At 35.7% G+C, this 20,720-nt stretch overlaps 1 protein-coding gene across 5 annotated transcripts in view; it reads left to right on the top strand.

Moving 5' to 3' along the window:
- The window catches only part of LOC138705886 (phosphatidylinositol-binding clathrin assembly protein unc-11-like), a 276,393-nt gene that overhangs the window by 149,355 nt on the left and 106,318 nt on the right, over positions 1-20,720 (top strand). For all 5 annotated transcript variants that reach the window (XM_069834617.1, XM_069834618.1, XM_069834620.1 and 2 more), the window contains exon 2: positions 20,263-20,405. In XM_069834617.1, coding sequence (XP_069690718.1) covers positions 20,263-20,405 — 143 coding nt within the window. The remainder of the gene's footprint in view (positions 1-20,262; positions 20,406-20,720) is intronic.

Raw genomic sequence — 20,720 nt, 5'->3', positions numbered from 1 at the left:
AGCAATAAAGGAAAAATGGAATAGTTAAGTGTCCGCATTTTTTCATATCCCAGAAATCAAGTATTAAAAATCTGAGCACTAAGAAATACACTAAAAAACGGGTATCATTTATACGTAGTCGTCTATATGGAAGATTCATATAAACATTACGAGTACAATATGAATTTTATTGATAATGATAGCTGAAAAAAATAAGTAAGCCTACATCCGAGGAACTTGAAATTGAAGTTTTAGGTAAAATTAATGAAATATTACAAATAGATCCGACATTCAACCCACATGCATTAAATGGAACTACCACATGTTAATCAGGCTCAAAACCACACAAAAGGGACTTCTGGACTGAAACTTGGGACCTGCTTTTCTGCTTGATTATGACGACGACGTCAGTTCGTCAGCCGATTGGCTAATTTGGTGATGACAATACCGAAGCCCCAGTTACATCTTCCCATGTCACCATTGCATTATTTCTCTGTAATGCACTGTTACCTTATTTTCGTTGTAGAACTGCAGGAGAAACACAAAACTACTACCTATATTAATTCCGTGTTAAGCTGGAGTTGGCATCAGCAGCGTTTGGAATTGGACAAGGTGCATGATTTTAACAGCTGGTTTTTTTCTGCTCTTAATCCAATTTAATTCAATTGTGGCTAGTGAGGGGGGGAGCATTCATTGATCAAACAATTGCGGTAAAAATCGTTACTCTATTCGGTATGTTGAGTTAATATGGTACAATATATTGCTGTTGAAAAAGTTCAGAACACGATTTTCAATAGCTTAGGAGAGAAATATTGTTAATACAATCGTATTTTTTTAATGTAGCCGGAAGAAAGGATAATTCTATAGCATAACTATTATTGAATATACGATAGCCTGCAATTACAATAAACAAAACTTAGACAAAAAATATTGTCATTAGGAGTAAAAAGTTCGGCGTAGTCGGAGCGTTCATTTAATATCCAAGCGGTGTCAGAGAGGACGCTTTCTTTTGAAGAGATAACATAAGAGTTTGTTTATTGAGTAAGCCTTCTCAGATTTCTTCCAATCACAGGAAGCGGTAACATATAGTATGTCTACCAATGATGCGTTAGCAAATTGTAATTGTGGAGGTTGAGAACAAAACCGGTTATTTCCAAAATACAGTAGTATTTATTTCAGGAAGTAATGAAAACTGTATCGAATCTTCACTTTACCCCAAAGTGAACGATAATTTTATATGTAGTGCATGTTATGTCCGTTCTAATAGTGTCAATAATCATGATTTTATTTATTTTCTGTGCATGTTATAGGCAAGTCTTTTGGAAATGTCCGATTTTGTTTGGAAATGTGAGGGAAATGTTTAGTTTTGTTCGAAAAAAAACTATTTGACATTTATAACAGTAAAGCATACGCGTCATATCAACTACAGTATATAATGGAGTAACCAATATAACCAGGGAACGGATTTATATGGACTAAAAATATATGAAATATGTAAATATATATGTAGTTATTTTTACCAAAATATGGAATTAAATATGGATTTTTACCAAAATATGGAATTAAATATGGACTTAAAATTATAAAAAAATGACTATGTACGTTAAATATTGGTACATTTTAATCAAACTAAACAAAAAATATAATGGACGTACCTTATCTTCCAATGTAGTTTCAACAAAACACAATTTTTATTGTCTGTTACCATAACAATAGGTTACAAACATTTCTTTCAAGTGCTGAAAAGTGAATCTTCTTCTATTGTCTCTGAGGATAGATTTATACTGACTAAAAGAGCGTTCGACGTCACAAGAAGTAACTGGTACATAATTCAATTTCACAATGTCTGCTGGGGATAAGTCCAAGTTAATCTTCACTGTTGATTCACCACTCATCACAGCAACAACCTTTTGTAGTTCTTCATATCCAGGGTTTTTTGAAAGTACAGTGTCCACCTTAGCTCTTACTGCATCTGCAACTTTACCTCTACCACGATTCAGTTGTTCCACAGTACTATTTATAATTTCAAAACTTTCAGATAGTGAAAGGTGCCTATTTTGGAGACTTTTGAGCGTTTTTATGATGCATGAAAATGTATGCTGAATGTGAGCTAAGTCATTCTTCACACTTATGTCACAGGTAACTGTTTTCGCAGTATCAATTGAGACTGCATCTTCAGAGTCCAATGCAAGGAGAACATTGTTAATAGAGTCTATATGTTCGGCATAATATTCAACTGCTTCTAGCCATGTACCCCATCTAGTTAAAATTGGCTTTGGTGGCAATGGAATTTCAGGGTACATTTCTTTCAACACGTTAACTCTACTGGGAGCTTTGAGAAATACTTTTTTCACTGATGAAATCAACAAATCTACTTTAGGGAAATTGTCTCTGACCACTTCTGCCACACGATGAAATGCATGCGCCACACAAGTAAAATGAGTCAATTTAGGATATACAACAGATAATGCTTGTCCAGCTTTGACCATATAAGGGGCAGCATCGCTAATAAAGAATAACACATTATCGTACATAATACCCTTTGGCCACAGGATACCCATAGCTTCGTTGAACAGTTTAACTATAGTTTTGTTATTGCACTTTTCTAGAACATCACAATGTAAAAGAATTCGTTCAGAATATTGTTCACTTAACAAACCGATAACTACATTACCAACAAGTCTACCTTCTTTGTCGGGAGTCTCATCAATGGAAACCCAAATTGAACTATCTTTAATTTCATCTCTTATCTTCTGTATTGTCTCATCGTAGATGGATGGAGCATACGTCTTCCTAAGTGTTGACTCATCCGGGATTGTATGTTGAGTATATTTTTCAAGGAATTCCCTGAAGACCTTATTCTTTAGTTTGTAGAGAGGAATATCAGCAGAGATGAGAGAACGGCACAGGTCGATGTTAAACTCAGATCTTACATTCGATGTTGTTGGTTGTGTTAAAAACAATTGTCTCTGCTTGGAATTTAGTTGTTTGTTGGCCTGATGTTTACTAGTTGTAATGTGTTGTTGCACCAGGAACTTTTGTGTAGATGATACTGCACACTGACACAAATTACAAAATAATATTTTATTGTCAGTTGATAAACCATCTTCTTTAAATTCTGAAATGTAACTTGTTAGTTTTGATTTTAAATTGACTGAATGACGTACTTTTGGCATATTTACCGTCTTTATAGTATGATTTACAAAACTGAACCTATGTGTACTCTGACTGGCATTTAACTGTTGAGCTGCACAACTGAAGTCTGTTAAAAATTTTAAATTAAATTAATACAGTTTTGTAACTTACTTTCCCATTGTTGATAGGACTGCTAATTTTCAAATAACTCTGATGTTAAAGGGATTACTGAACATGTGTTTAAATCTCTATTGTTGAAATGTATTTTTAAAAGTTAATGGAATTTTGTTTTGTTTTATTGTTAAACCTAATATAATATGGACTGTTTTATATGAAATATGGAAAATATATGGAAATTAACGAAAATATCTACTAAACTCTAAAATATGGAAAAATATGGAAAATAAAAGTAGGATTTTTCAACCCTACACATTGTGAAACATAAAGATAATGCAAAATATAAATTATATTAGCTTTATAAGTAAATATGTATTTACATATAAATCCTTTCCCTGAATATAACATTCGGTCTACGTGGTACTTATGTAGTAAGCATCGGCCAGGAAGTCTTCCAGCAGAAGTCCATAGCACATAGGCTTACATAACCAAATTACATTTTGAAAATCTTCTTATGACTAGCATATTGTGAATCCCTTTACACTCTAACCAGAAAATATTGTGTGCCCTGGACATCTATTGTTTACTACATAATCACCTGTACCGTAACACTTACAATAATTTCAATTAAAACACATTTAGCTCAACTATGTGAATGCACAAAGCAAGAAAATAAAAATATGAATTCATTAGCTTATCTCCCTAGATATTCTTCACTTTCATTCTACTGTATCATGGAAAAATGAGTATAACACTTTTACAATAATTTCAATTAGCATTAAGATATCACTCTTGCACATAGAAGTGGAAATGACCGATTTTGAATGGATTGCTAATTGAAACACACATAGAGTATTGGAAATTTCTGTTTTTTTATACTAAAAAGACAATGAAAATATTGGCATTAGTATAATATGGAATTATCCGGTTTTGATTGAAAATACTGATAGTCATCCTGTTTCTCATGGAAATGACAGAGTTAAAATGAAAACAATAACACATTCAGAAAGATGCCTCTCTAAACATACCGAAACCATAAAAAAAAAACTTATTTTTTTGTTTTCAGTGGAAATGACCGGTTTTGTTCGCAACCTCCACAATTGACGTTCTCATATCGAAGGGGCAGTTCAAAAGAGAAACAACCCAAAATTTGAAGTTTTGAGAAGCCTGCATTTTAATACTTCGCAGACAATGAAATAGACACGGGGGGAAAAAAACAACCTTGAATACACTTCTGTCCGCACGAAATCAATTCGGCCTAGAGTATTCTCATTTTTCCATGTCTCAAGACTTGGGCTTCAACGCTCCTACCAATAATTTCTACTGTTATTTGCGCCATAGAAACGTTCGGATAAGGAAATACATTTATAGTCAATCGAAAAGCTCAGAGCTTTCAGTCACAATAAACGGGATTCGGTTTTGGGTAGATCGCATGGACAGTTTTCTCTTAGTAGTCATGTTTTCCATGCTCTTATTTCAAATGCAAAGAACATGACTTCGAATCTGTTTGGTTTTCTCGACTGGCCTCAGTTTAATACAGATCTGATTTCAATTTATGCACGTCGTGTGACACATATAGAAAGCTGTGAACCAATGTGGTCTGAAGTAGACATGTTCCCCACTCTCTTCTGCGAGAGCCTTCCAGAATTATCATGGTAACAACGATTGTGAACATTAATGCTCGGTCTGGATTGAAATGTTGTCTGTTTATTTTTATTCACGAACTAAGGAATCATTCACATGCATTAAATCCACTACATAGGATCAATGGCTTGTATGCTATGGAATCAGCACTTAGGATCACTGCATAAATAATTAATCTTTCTCGGCCATGTTTGAATCTGCTATGTTTAGATCCAGAGACAAGCTCTGGAACCTCTTGATCACCGTAATAATTATTCTAGTGTCGCCAAAATAATGATCAGGCTTCGAGACTTAGGACCCGGACAGAGCAGTTCAGTGGGAAATCCGCATAACGGCGTACTGAGTATAGTGGTAAAGCGTACAGTGGGTGGGGGTACTATAGAATGAATGACAACAAATACGGAAAGGAAAACGCTCTGGATTTGAAGGTTCTGACGAATCATCTGGTTTTCATACAAACTGTGTCCGAAACTATTACACGGTTAGAGAAGTCAGAGCAAGAGATGCCGGAAGCCCTCAAATTAATTTAGAAAATGATGCAGAGAATTAATGAGACATCAAGTACACCGGTTACTGACCGTCTAAAACAGAAGTGGAAATCAATTTTATGTAAAAATAACGGATATGGAACATTGCGTAACATAAACAGCAAATTAGTGGACATGGAGTCACCCGAGAATAAAGGACTGTCTCTTAAGAGACTTCAATGATGTTAGGTTTTTTCGTTTTGCTCCTATCACGTCATGCGACGTAGAGCGCAGCTTTCTACAGTACAAACGTCGGCAGATAACCGAAAAAAGATTTACGTTTGAGACACTGAGAATGTATCTTGTAGTAAGTACATTGCAATTCGGTACTGTAACTGTTCTTCCTAAAGACGACCAATAGGATAAATGAAAAAAATAAAATTGCTACGTGCTTATTTCCACCATTAACATTGTGTATAATTAAACACAAATGCTTATAAAGACAGGAGAATAAATGCTTTTCACATTCTTTTGACATTGTCATTGTGTAATGTATATTTACTTTCAGAATCTACATATGTGTGTTTCCCCATACTACCGTACTCTACTCTAAATAGCAACGTTGTTACCTCAACACATCTTTATCTGCCTGCAGCGAGTCAACCTATAATGCATGCACAGTAAACTTATTGTATCGGGTCCAAAGTCTCGAAGCCTGATAATGATCTAGTCCCTCGGTTTAGAAGATTGTTACGTAAATAGTTCGATTTCGATCATTTTAACACTGAACAACGCCCCTATCCATTGCTGCAGTGAAATTCACAACTGAAGGCCTGCTGTGAGAGTTGCGATAGTGGTCGGGGAAGTATGTGAAGTTGATACAGGATACGTGATTAACAAAGCATAGCACTCTGACAAGTGCCGTTTACAGGGATAGCTGTTATCAGAAATTATAATTACTATACAAAATAAAAATAAATCCTAAATTGTTCATGCTTTCACATAGTCACGCCATTAACCTAAACGGAGCAGATTACGTAATGTAATGTAGAGCAGTGACTTGAAACTTCTTAAGTATTGCCATCAACTTTATAAATAATAATTGCTAATTACATATTTGTTAGAATTGAAATCTGGCATCTATTATATGGAATTACCGGCCTTCCTGGTTGACGCACCGTTATTAGACACTCTGTAACCTTTTGTTCTTCAATATTGCCATGCTCAGAAGTAGGGGAAATAGACTTCTAGGGCTCTTACACACGAGCGCCTTTTAGCCGCCAAGATCGAGTGCAAAAAGCAGTCTGATTACGTTTGTATAAACGAAACTACCCGCCGTATTGGGTGTAATTTAGAGAAAATTAATAACTTTTCTCCTATTTAAGAGATTTTCATGAAACTTTGTACAGTACGTAGTTACAGGTAGTGCTTATATTTGTTTTGTATACAAACTCTAATAACCTTTTATAAGGGAAACTACCCTTTATGGGGTGCATCTAGAGAAAATGAATAACTTTTCTCCTATCTAACAGATTTTCATGAAACGTTGTACAATAGTTATAGGTTGTCGGCTATATTTGTTTCGTATACAAACTCCGATTACGTTTGTACTGGTGAACAGTATAGAGCAGAACAGGTTTCACGGCTCCCAGCCGGCCGGCCGGCTATGCGCGCGGGGGTGGGGAACTCAAGGTCGCGAGTTATGCTGTTCGCCCAGTATAAGGAGAAACTACCTATTATAGGTGCCGCATTTAGAAAGAAATTAATAACTATACTCCTATTTAATAGATTTTCATAAAACTTTGTACAGTAGTTACAAGTATTTGTTTTGTATAGAAACTCTGGTTACGTTTGAGGGGAAACTACCCCTTATAAGAGGTGCATTTAGAGGAAATTAATAACTTTTCTATCTAACAAGTTTTTATTAAACTTTGTACAGTAGCCTAGTTATAGGTAGTATATTTGTTTTGTGTACAAACTCTCATTACACTTGTGTGAGAGAAACTGTCCCATTGTAGGGGTGAATTTAGGTAAAATTAGTAGCTTTTCCGATACGAAACAGATTTTCATCAAAATTGTACAATAGTTCAGGGTAACATTTGTTTTGTATACAAGCTCTAGGTAATTATATTTGTGTAAAGGAAACTACTCCATTATAGGGGTGAATTTAGACAAATTTAGAAAGTTTTCTTCTGTCTAACAGATTTTGATCAAACTTTATGCAGTAGTTAGAGGTAACATACGAGTATTTCTTTTGTAACAAGAGACAAAGCTTTCTCAGGAGTTAGTGAAATAGGCTCTATGGCAGCTGACATGTACGCTTTTTTATTTTGTGGCACGTCTTGGTATAATAATTGTAATTTACTTGACAAAATTAGCAGCATCTCTCTTTCCCTGATCTATCAAACTCATCTGTGTAAGAAAGGGAAGTTACTGCTTGTTTCGAGACTGCAGTGTTTTTTTAGTTGGTTATTTAATGACACTGTATCAACTACTCGGTCAATTAGCGTCGATGGGATTGGTGAAATGAGACAGGATTCGCCATAGATTACCTGACATTCGCCTTACGGTTGAAGATTCAGAAAAAAAAGTTTCCTTGGTCTGCACTATTGTCACTTTTTCCAACAAATGATTGAATGATAACTCTGACATTCTGAAGTAGTGAAAAAAATGATCTTCGTGGACTCGAAGCTCGTGAAAAAGACAGTGAAATTACCCATACTGCTCTCATTGAATAAGAATCCGATGTATCCAATATTTTCTATGTTTAACACGTCTTTTTCTAGGACGGAGAAGAAATAATAAAAGTAATTCTCCCTCGACGTGCATTATTATAATGCGATTGAATAATGACGCACCTTTTGCAGTTCGACTGCCGCCGGAACCGACGACACACAACGCCCGAATCGACTGCAGAGTCGCTCATGTCGACTGCTTCTGCCCTCGAAGAACCGCTCATGTCGGCGGCAGACTGACTGCTTTTTGCACATGACTGCTTTTTGCCCTTACACACGAGCGACTTACAGACCCAATAAAGTTGATAATTAAGTAGTCGCTGATGCCTTCATTTTATTGCTATTGCGGCGGCGGTAGTAAAATATATTACCAGAGCCGTGCTTTTATGGTGATAATGTTCTTAAAATTTCGCTATCATTTATAAAAATTAGTTTTTTTCGTTTTGAGTAAAGTATCAAATATTTGCGATAATGTCGCAATAAAATGGTATGCGAGTCATTGATGCAATAACCCACCACCAAATTCGCTTGAACGCTAAAATCAATTTAAACATACTGTATAAAATATAACTCAACAAACCCCTTGCTAAGGTATTCCACCATATACGCTAAGAAGACGCACTTACTTCCATTTTTCGTTCCATTCACATACCATCACTTCACTTTGGAAACTGTTAAATCTACCAAATAGAATGAAAATAGTATTATTGCCTGGAGTACGATACCATTAAATGTCCTGTTTTGTATTGAAATAAGAGACAGTCAAAAGATTAAATACCGGTATGTCCCAATTATTTTTACGAAAAAATTAGTTATTTGCTTTTAAAATAAATAAAGTTTTAAAAAGTACATCATGTTTCGTGTTTATCGCGCAAATTGCGGCTTTCGCAATGTAAAATTCGCGAAAATGACACATTAGATGTGTACATATTTTGACACGGAAATTGGTCGCTGTTCCGAGACGAAATTCCACCTCGAAATAGCTGGAAATCATGTACGCTACGCTGTATTCACTCGCATGAGTTTCTTTAATTTCAGTGTCATTTTACTCTCAATACGACTGATGTAAAAAGTGTATTTCATTCAAGGACGATACTTCATAATTTTGTATACGAGTGGTTAGTACGAACTTATAACGTCGTGCGTTCGAATATAAAGAGTCGTTCAAAAAGCGCGCCAGTTTTGATATATCAAATTATGAACTTTATTTTTTCAAAATACTTTAAACTAGTACATAAACATTTCAACTCACCTTCCCATTTTCAGGTATGGAAAATATCGGGCATATGACATCCTCTACTGCGCTGGCATGCAAGAACTCTGTCCGTGAAATTCGCTTTAAGATTACCCTATAGAAAAAAATCGCATGACATTAAATCACACCACCTTGGTGACCATTGGTGGTCACAGTTACGCGAGATGAGACGATTCGGGAACCGCTCATGGAGCAACACAATTGTTTCGAGGACAGAGTGACTGGTGGCACCATGGTGTAATGGAGATCATTATCGAAGAATTTGCCATACTGAAGAACATCCTATGCCTAATTCTTGGGAACGGAAAAGAACAGATTTCATTGGACAAAGAGTCACACTGTTACGAACCACACGTTACGCAGTAGTAAACTGATCCATGGCTAGACACACAAGGACGAAATGCGAGAAATTCAGACTGAAGCACAATCGGAATGTTTATGGATATCGAAATGGAATAAAACAATGTCGACAACCGACAAACAAAAAAATAGTGATTCAAAACCGACGCGCTTTTTTAACGACCCTTTACTTTACTCGAAAATATTTTAAACATTTATTGCTGATTTTAATTTCATAAATTGGGAAATTATAATAGGTAAAATAATAATGTGCATCATCACATAAGTATAGATAAAAATAAACATTTAGTACAAAATAAGCAGTTTTTTTTTTCAAAACTTAATAAAATATTAATAGTGGTTCCTTAAACCTTCCACTACCATTAGAGGGCATGCAGTCGTGGTCGACGGAATAGCGTGCGTTTCATTCAAACATGGTAGGCTGTAGATCTATTGTGTACGAGTAGTAAAATACATGCCATAGTACCGGAGCTCGAATCCCGGTTATTTGAAATAATTTTTTTATCATTCTTTTAATAGGGATCATATTACTTCAGTGAGTTTTAGTTTATAATCGGATAGTTAACATGGCTGGTTGTATTCAGATCTTATTATGTGATCAGTATATGCGCGCGCATAAATACAAAATTCCGGTCTTCGGAACGAGACGAGCTCTATCGCAAAGTCAAAAGGCTTCGTAGGGAATATGTCGTTTCGTGACATACAAATACATCGCTGCTAGAACTTCATTCTCTATGCTTAATTTTTCGTCGTGTGAATCACTCAAACCACACTTAGACAAATTCACGCTGCGGAGATCTATTTTCCTTGTCAAAGGGTGTAAATGCCTCTGACCACAACTGAAAATCATTTTTTGCGTTTATCGCTAATACTAACAAAAAACGCGGCTCTGAATATTACACATGGGCTATAGCTAAGACTTAGTCATAGCTCCGTCAACTGACTTCTCGTCAAAAGGATCGGATTTCGATTTCTGCAGATCTCGGCATAAATGTAGTAACAACTGCTCTGGGGTAAATTTTCTTGAGCTTTCACACTTGGTACGTATCCGCTTACAGGAGCATCACCAGGAAGTGTCTTCATCCTTCACATCCAACACAAATGAAAATGCTATTGAAACTTGTTTAATCATATCAACCAATTGATTCATTTGTGAATCATTATCTTTACTTCACATATCCTCATAGCAATTACCGCACAGCTTTTATCCAGATCACAATGCATGAACCATCAATGCTTGTTATTTTAAGGGTCATATTCTTATTAATAGATTAAGCTGTCGTTTAACTTACTCTAAATTTCAACTATGACTTAAGCAGAAAACCATATTCTCAAGTTCAGTTCAGTTGCCTTTCTTAGTTTAAACACTAGATTAAACCACCAAGTTTGATAGTTTAAACTAGAAAACGGTTAGGAGCAGTTGATTGTATGTCATTCTTTTCCTTTTCTAATTCTAAAATTAATTTGCATTCCTCTTCCCTGAAATTTTTAGGCCTCTCCCCCCCCCCTTTTTGTTTTACATATTTTTTTCCAAACAATCCTGTGGCTACCATCCAAGAAATCAAACTCCTGAACTCAATCTTTTGTTTTTACTACTGCATAATCATAATACAATAATATGAATATAATTAATATTTAATTTGTAAGATATTAATTAAATTATTAATCTTAAATACAAAATATGATCAAATAAATGTTTTATTAACTAAAATTAACATAGGTATAATTTCAGTAATGAACAATTAATCAGAAATATAGAATAACCAACTGAATGGTTTAAACTCAGAACCTCAAGGCATAAGTTTAAGCAATAATTTAAACTAATTTACCTTCAAGGTAGTGTTGAAAATATGGAGCATGATTTAAACCATGGATTAAATTTGAAGGAGTTTAGACTACTAATGAGAATACGGCCCTACGTCATATTTCAACTTCGGCTTCAGTTGATAAATTTTATCCAACACCACCCGATAAAAGCCCTTTGCTATGTTGACATTTTTCTTTTTGCTAAGTTTATTTATACATGCTTTAGCATCTGTCATTTCGGTATTTAGGATCTTTTGGTATTGATAGTCCGTGGACTATTATCGTGATTCTGTTTCTGTTGTCAAATGTTATGTTACTGTATATGGCTTGTATTCATTTTAACTGATTTCAACTTTTAATGATTGTTATCATAATGATGGTTAAGGCGGTGATGAATGATGGTACGCTAATTTCCAATCCGGCATTTGCCTGTGTCTCAGGAAAACCATGAAAATTCTCAGATTGGTCGGTCACGGCGTTTGACCTAGGAACCTCCGAATGCGAGTCTAGTGCGTTACCACTGAGCCACCTCTCTCGGTTATGTTATTAATTAACGCTTAAAGTTATTCTCTATATTTTAGTATAGTTTTATGTTACAAAGAATGGTTTCCCTAGCAACAAGTTTGTGTGGAAATTGTAACTTTTAAGGCCCAACAACAATAACTGTAAATAGAACAAAAAACACGACGTGCAAAAAAGTTATTTTAGTTTCATTATGACGTTCAAACATTGGAGTTCTGTATAATTGTTTACGAACAAAATAAGTCAGATTGTCACATGCAAACGACTGAATAGATAAAATGACGTTTACTGCAAAGCGACTAGCGAAATGTGTGTTGCGGTTTACATAATTTGGAGTGTAACATCAGTTCAACAGATTTGACAGAGCTCATTAAGATTTTCATCTACTATTGGCTCGTAAATGCCGAATTTGAACAAAATCCGTTCTATAATTCAGGAGAAATCGCTACAACAACCACCACCCTTATGGTATTAGGAATACTGAAACATCCATTTCCTTAAAAATATCAAAATCTTTTTTGCAGCTTAATCACTTTCTCATTATACGCAATATGAAGAAAAAAGTGAAACGCAGGACACATGAGAGGAACAGTCAAACGAAATACGAATAGAGACCTATCAGCTATAATATAGCGCACAGATACGGTACGTAATGGGTGCAATGGGAAGTCAAGCATAGTTCCCGTAATATGTGTGCTACGTGATGCGATAGTTTTCTAGTTAGTCCCTCTCATTTTCATTTCATTCAGTAGATAGCGCAGGTTACCATTTTCATCTACCTTGGTAAATCCATAGTTCAAAATGTCTCTACATAAATGTAATCACAACAGTTGTTACTATTGATATCATCCTAGATCACCGTTTCTCAAACTCTTCTGAAGTGGGGACCACATTAAGGCATAACAGTTCCGCGGACCACCTTACTCTTGTTCCCTTCGAAAACAAATTTATCATTTTTGTAGCATATTTTAATACTAGTGTATTTATATTTCACAACAGAATTAATTAATTAAAATTAATTTAATTCATGTAATTTTATATTAGTATTAACTAAATAAGTTAATGTTATAAGAAATCATTCATTTTCGTTTTTTTTTTATAATAAATCATAGCTATTAGAGTTTGGATATCTTCAACTTGTTAACTAAACAAAATAAATAAATGTTGGTACTCACATTAATGAGATGAATAAGCCTGCCGATTCTTGCACAGTTCTATATTTGGATGTATGCTGGTAAGCTTAAGTCGGAGATCGTCACATACATCGAATCGATTTCGGTAGCCTACTTTGTTTTTATTAGAGTTAGTGATGAAAACCCTTTCTCACACAGATACATAAAAGCAAACTGAATTCTAATCTGTAAAGCACAATTGTACACTTCACTGTATTCTCTTTTTACTTGTGATGAGGTCCAGAAATTAACCATATCTTCCGCTTGGAATTTCATTTTAAGTCGAGAGTTCAATTAACTGTTCTCTTTCACTCAATGAAAGTTTGTTAATTTCAATATCGCAATGAAAGGGATCACGAACCCATGAAAATGCATCATATTTACTTGGAAAATAAGTTTCAGATTGTGACCTCATAGTTTCGTGATGCGAACATGTCATTGCATAATTTTGTTCTAATAACGAAATAATTTTCAATCAAAAAAGACTCTAGGGTTGGAAATAGTGAAAAAATCCTCTGTTTTAAGTAACTGACCCACAAACCAAGTTTCCTCTCGAACACTATTTTCTCATGTGCATTGAGAACAGTCAAAGAATTACCTCTAAGAGAGAGGTTTAGTTCGTTTAGTTTTGAGAATACATCTGGAATATATGCCAATGTACTTAGCCACATGTCATCAGCTGATGTGCAGAGAAAAGATGGCGTAAAACACTACGTTCATAGTGCTTAAAATTCCTCTTTTGTTCCTGAGAGTAGAGTGGGAAGTCGGTAGACGGGTAGGGTAATAAATTTCATAAAATGCCAGTACTTGGAGGAAAAGTGAAAGGTGATTGCCATGTGTCATTTTCAAACTCTGAGATTTTCAGCTATAGTGTGATACGCAATTCGTTTGAATTTTATTTTTTCTTCTGTCCTTTTCGAAGGACTACAAGAGCAGACCTCGGGGACCGCAGGTGGTCCGCGGACCATAGTTTGAGAAACGCTGCCCTAGATCATAGAATTTATGATCTAAGATCTCACTCACTGTTCGCTAAAGCGAAGCGGAAGAGCCGTGCTAAGTTGTATTGATATGAGTTTCATGCTACAAATGTCATCGCTACACTCGTCATAAATAACAGAAACACTATACGTTTATTGGCTTAAGGGGCGGATCCCGACATATAACAGCCAACACGCTGCCAAGCCTGGCAGTACCAACAGGGTATGCATGAAGAATCCTGAAACATATACTCTGTCTGATATTTAAATCGCTCGCATGTGATTGATAGTGTTCTCCTGATAGAAATATATGTATTAACAACTGGTAGTGTTCATATAAGGATTAATATTAGCTAATAATTAAAACAAATATAGGTAAGCAAAAATGCTAAAAAAACATAAAGAAAATAGACCCTTAAATAGGCACTAAACCGTAATTAGGCGTTTGTAGACTTTTTCTTTTCTGTTTTTCATACTCTAATTGAACATATATTAAAGTATAGGTAGGCCTATATAATTATGCTTGTTAAAATGTAAACTACACGTTGTCAGTTAATACCTAAACCTTTTTTTCATACTCGGATTTTTAAGTCTAAATATGTATGTTAATTTCAACATTGGATTTTCGGAATTAATCACAGCAAAATTAAAATTCCTGCATACTTTATTTCAGCAGGATTGGCAGAAAATAATTTTTCGTCAGTAGAGAAATTGGGATCTCGTACAATCCACTGTTTAAGCACACTCGTTAGCCCTTTTTCGCGTTTTGGTCTATACAAGTCTTTTCGTACGTAATTTCTTAAACAACTGACTTTTTCCATCGTTCCATAAATAAGAAATAGATTCGATCTTAGAGTTGTTGGTAGTTACGCATCTATACGTCAGTGATATTCACTTAATCGAAATGTGACCGATTTTTTATTTAAAATAAAAATAATAATAATAATAATAATAATAATAATACGAGTAAAAAAATCGACAGGTAACTTTGCTATGTTGCGTATCTTTACGTAAACCGTGAAATGAATTTGTGTATGCAGTCATTTATTGGGCGAAAAATCACGGCACTTTACAGATTCAATGAAATCATACACAACAAGAATAGGACGATGAAATGTGATGGCTACATCGCAAGCCTTCCAAATTTCTTAAGCCTGGGTCACGCTAGGCTGGTTTACCAGCTGCTGCTGGTATAAGCAACATCAAGCAGCGGCTGCTATCGTTTCACACTGCAATGTACTCAGTGCTGGAAGCAGCAGTTTTGTTGCGTCTACATGACTTTTCTTGTGTCAGTAGGGTTTGCCGCGTAAATTACGTGACAATATTTTACACAATTTTCTACGCGGCGTAATAAATTATTTGCATGGAAGTAAATTAATAGGTTATATATTCTACTATGTGCTTGAATACGTTGTGTTGCTGTATTTTTAATTATCGATCCACAAAATTGATATTTTGCGCAGTTTTAAGTTTTGCGGGGGGGGGGGGCTAAGTCATATTTACTATACAAATGTCTTCCGGCGTATGACATGTCGTTTTCAATTTTTATTTTTAATATAGGATCTTATTAACCTCAAAATCATTGATTATATCATTATATGTAAACTCTCACTGAGCGTTTCGCAAATATACTGTGAACTGAAGTTGACTGTCATTCCATAATTTTAAAATTTCCAGACTATCAGATTACAATTTGATCACGAACAATCTACAGAGTTGTTTCCGATCTCTGATAACGAATTTGAATGACTGCATGTGCGTCAGGAGTCACACGACAGCTGAACTGTGGCGCGAGGTGACAGACCAGTAGTGAGTGATCTCATAGAGTGCACGATGATTCACAGCAGAAATTCCCAAGAAAATCGAGCCTTTTTGGGAGGGGTAAATTACAACCCTTTCCAACGCCAAGTACAGTTAAGTGAAAATAAAATAAGCCTGCAATAAACAAGGTTTCGTTATTTCCAAGAAAGGCATCTTCTGTGTACTTAATAAGATTGGTTAAGTTCGAATGGAATTAATGTGTATCATCTCGTGGGTGCGATGACTTGTGACGGGGATGGATTTGCTTGCATTTCCACTCTGGAATGAATCCCATCCGAGCTTTGCCAGTCTTATTAGGTACACACAAGATGCCTTTCTTGGAAATAACGAAATCACGTGTTTTGCAGAGTCCTATGATTTTCACGTAACTGTACTTGGCATCGGAAAAAGTTATGTACCCCTCCCAAAAAGACTCGATTTTCTTGGGCATTACTACTGTGATACACCGTGCACTCTGATTATGAAATCACTCACTACTGGTTTGTCATCTCTCGCCGCAATTCAGCTGTCGGTGTAATTCCTGACGCACATGACGTCATCCAAATTCGTTATCAGAGATCGGAAACAACTCTGTAGAAATGGGTAGTAAAAGTGTCCACGAGGGTCCTCAAAGAACAACAAATTTAGTATTTTCTCTTAATATTTGCCTCTTTCAGCTGATGAAAGAAAATAAACGAAGTCACGCTCACAGACCATAGTGATATAAAGAGTTCGGCAAAAAAAAAAAAATATATATATATATATATATATGTAAAGACAAAAAATGCTGGTGTGAAACACAATGACAAAATTTTGAAAACCGTCAGCAGCCTTTGTAGTAAATTCTGGGATCTGTATCGACGTGACGAGTAACCAAGCAACACGCGGAAACACTATGTGTTGACTGTTTATCGTTACAAAGGACAGAAGAAATGTCGACTTTCTGTATGAAGATCTCGAATTACCGCAAGTAATATATGCTGGTAGCCTAGGAACTTAAGTAGCAATTGAATACTTCGTATTGTAATGTATTACGGCAAGTTTTGAAGTTGTTAAATCTTTTACATTTATGTTATAAATTAAGTTATGCATTATTACACGTATTTACTCGTACGTGTCGTGTAGAAATTAATTTCTTACATGTAACTTCCCAACTCTGGGTGTCGGATGTGTCATCTTTGGGTGTACGGCGAGAGTTCTTACTGCGATTGTTAGGGATAGGAGTTAGTGAACTTTGTCAGCATATGTTATTTATTGGAGAAGAAATACAAGAAGAAACGGGATAGGGGGGCCTCCTTGAGACTTCTAAGAGAACTTGCGGATGAGAATCTACCTCATACAAGAGCATTTTAAGAATGTATAATTTGAAACTAGAGGAGATACTAGAATTGATTTCAACACTCATTAGGAAGAAAAGACTACATTCAGATAAGTTATTTCCTTAATGGTCCCATTGTGGCATGCAAGCTTGCAGCATCCAACTCTTTTATCATGTTCCTGAAGGCTGCGTTCTTCTTCAATTTTGTAATAGTTGGGGAACGAGTCGTCCCACAAGACACTCGTTGAAGTGAATTTAGGGTGCGAACTACGACCCAGCACTGCGATCTTTCAAGATCTATTGCGCTAACCTTCAAGTTGGGTGCATTCCCAAACCCACACCGGCTGACTACACTAAGGTTCGCTGCATACCCAGGTTTTGAGCAGGCAATCCCACTTGTGCCCAGCCATTCTCCTCCTTGCCTCGCCAGCCAGGGTTCGGGGAATGCTATAGAATGATATAGATGCCTAATATGTGGAAACCGGAGAACCTCAAGAAAAACCTCAATTACGACCTTGATCGCCGCAAGTGTCACTATGGACTTTTAAATGAAAAATCCCAAGCCTGACCGGGACTCGAACCCAGATCGCCTGCGTGATAGACTGAAGGTCTGACAGTCACCGAAGGGGCCCTCCCACAGACACTTGTAGTTTTGGTATTGGTATAATATATTAAAAATTGTACGATCTGATTCGCATTCCACTTGAGTACACGTACAAAGAATAGATACACAGAAAAGTACGACGTAAATAATTAAATTGGACTGAAAAAGAACCACATGGAGCTCCAACTACGATTCACGACTGTTTACCCTAGGCTGGTGGGACGCTGCTAGCAGCGAGAGTTGAGTCACATGACGAGCTGGTGGCGGTAAAGTTGAACATGCGCTACAGCACCAGCCGGCTGGCACGAAGCAGCCGCTAGTAGGGCCGGTTCACACTGCGCTGCTGAACGGCTGCTACCAGCAAGCAGCAGCTGGTAAACCAACCTAGTGTGACCCAGGCTTTAGAGAGACCGTGTCTGTGCACGAATCTCAGAGTGTCGTCGCTGTTGTCGAGGCGAGCTTCAAACCTTAACGTATAGCCCGTGAAGTTCAAGAATGCGGCGCCGGCGTTCTCGCATCATCGCGTGGCTACTTCTGTTGAGCTCTCGGCGACCACGATGGGCATATTGTGGCAGCCTTCTGTGTCTGTATGTCCCATGTTGGGGCTGTACGTCGTACAAGGAGAGGGAGGGTTGCATTTTTATGTATTTCAGTTTCAAGTGAGGGAAATATGTAGTTCTACGTCAAAAGTTCTACTCTTAACTATTCTGTTCAGTGTATTTCAGGTTCATATTCTGAAAATAGGCGTTAATCATAACGGGCATTTAAGACGCTTTAAAATTGAAGTACTGTATATGTATATCCTAGGTTTTAAACAAATTTGTCCGCAAAAACCTTATTCATCATGATCTACATGGATTAGGCTAATCAGTCTGTTCTGGCGATGTTTAAGACAGCAGTCCATCTTTCCTAAGGTCTTCACACCGTTCTTCTTCTGACATTATTAATTCTCCACGTTTACATAAAGAATTAAAACGTAAAATCCAAACTCAACTCATAAGCATTCAACAATGTAAACTGAAGGACAAGATGACGGCACGTTCTGTTTTTCTAGTTTCGAAGTAATCTATAGGTTTTTCATTTGCTAACTGGAATAGGAATCTTATACAAAGGATGAAATCCATTTTATCCTAAATTGTGCCTAATTTTAAATTTCATATTCCTCTCTCTAGCTTTTCTTTCTCCATATCCTCAATTCTCTCTTCTCCCTGTCCCTTTCTGTTATCTCTTCTTCTGTCTCCCCCGTCTTTTTCTTCCCCCTAAACTCTTTTGCTCCCTCTCTATCCTCTTTTCCTCCCCTACCATCTTTTGGTTCCCCTATACTCCTTTCATACCCTCGTTTCCTCCTTTCTTCCCTCTTTACCTTCTTCTCCTCCTTTCCTCTCTCCCCTCTTTTCCTCCCTCCCTCCCTCCAATTTGTTTCTCCTGTTTTTCCTCCCTCCCTAACCTCTTTTCACTTTCAATCCTTTTCGCTATCGCTACCCTTTTAAGCCATAGGTTTGTTGGAACATTTTGTTTCATATTTGGAAAATACAGTATGTAAATTTTGATGAGAGTTAATGAATGTAATACTGTATAAGAGAACATTCTCTACTTTCTCAGTACAAATTTTATATATATTTGTAATATTTTAACACTAAATTAGACACAGGAAAGCTTAGTTACTAATTGTATTTACATCTCAAAACATTGGTCTTGTCATTTCACAATATGATGTTCATTGTAGTAGTTGACTTCCTTTATATTGTAAAACTGTGCTTTATTTGACTGAAATAAAAGTAGTCTTTGTTGTATTTTAGAGAGTTTTTTTAATAGTTTGAATTACTAGTTGGGGTTTCCTTCCTCCCTAGCCTCTTCATATTGATATACGAAGCATATTATTTATATTGGTTCATAAAAGTAATATTTATTAATATTTACACTTAATTTTTATTGTTAAGCATCGCCATATTTCGTATGTATATTGTAAAATACTTATTGAGCTGTCCATTGATCTGGATTTTATTCCATCTTTCAGAAAGAATATAAACTATTCCATTTTTATAAACTTTAATTCAAAATTGACATCTCTTGTCTATAAAATCTTTCCTTAACGAGTTTTAGCTAAGGATTTTTAACTTACAGTATTCATTGATTTTTTAAAAGCTAATTAAATGCATTGGGTAGTTCTGATGACTTTGACAGACGTTTGACACATTCAAATGTTAATGGTTTGAAATTACCCATTGTCATGGCGACCTATTAAAGACAGATGATCTGTAAAATGATCACATTTTACTGTGTATAATCGTAATTTGTTTACTCTAATAATCAAACAGCTTTGTTTCTCATGTTTTTATCAGTCTCTAATTATAATTTTTTGTGTTTACAGATTTAATCCACTGTACAAATGAGCCGAATGTGTCGATTCCACAGTTGGCTAATTTACTTATTGAGCGATCACAGAACACAAACTGGGTAGTTGTCTTCAAAGCACTAATTACTGTTCATCATATGCTTTGTTATGGTAATGAAGTAAGTATTCTATTTACATTATGCATTTTAAATGTTTGTGTAATACTCGTAATACATTATTCTCTACAAATACCACTACATCCCGTGAGATCAGAGGGTGTAATTGAATCGCAGTTGTGCTAAAATTCTAATTTGTAGGGATTCCCAGTAATAGTGAACAAGAATTTAACTCTGTGGTTACAAAATGTTTTGATATATATATATATATATATATATATATATATATATATATTTATTTCCATATTTCCTCATTACGTCAAATGTAGAAAAAGTATTACGATACTCTACTTCGAACTATAAATTTCAAAATGTTGG

Source organism: Periplaneta americana, chromosome 9, assembly GCF_040183065.1.
Source record: "Periplaneta americana isolate PAMFEO1 chromosome 9, P.americana_PAMFEO1_priV1, whole genome shotgun sequence".
In the NCBI taxonomy this organism is placed as follows: Eukaryota; Metazoa; Arthropoda; class Insecta; order Blattodea; family Blattidae; genus Periplaneta; species Periplaneta americana.
This window is presented reverse-complemented; position numbering and strand designations above follow the sequence as displayed.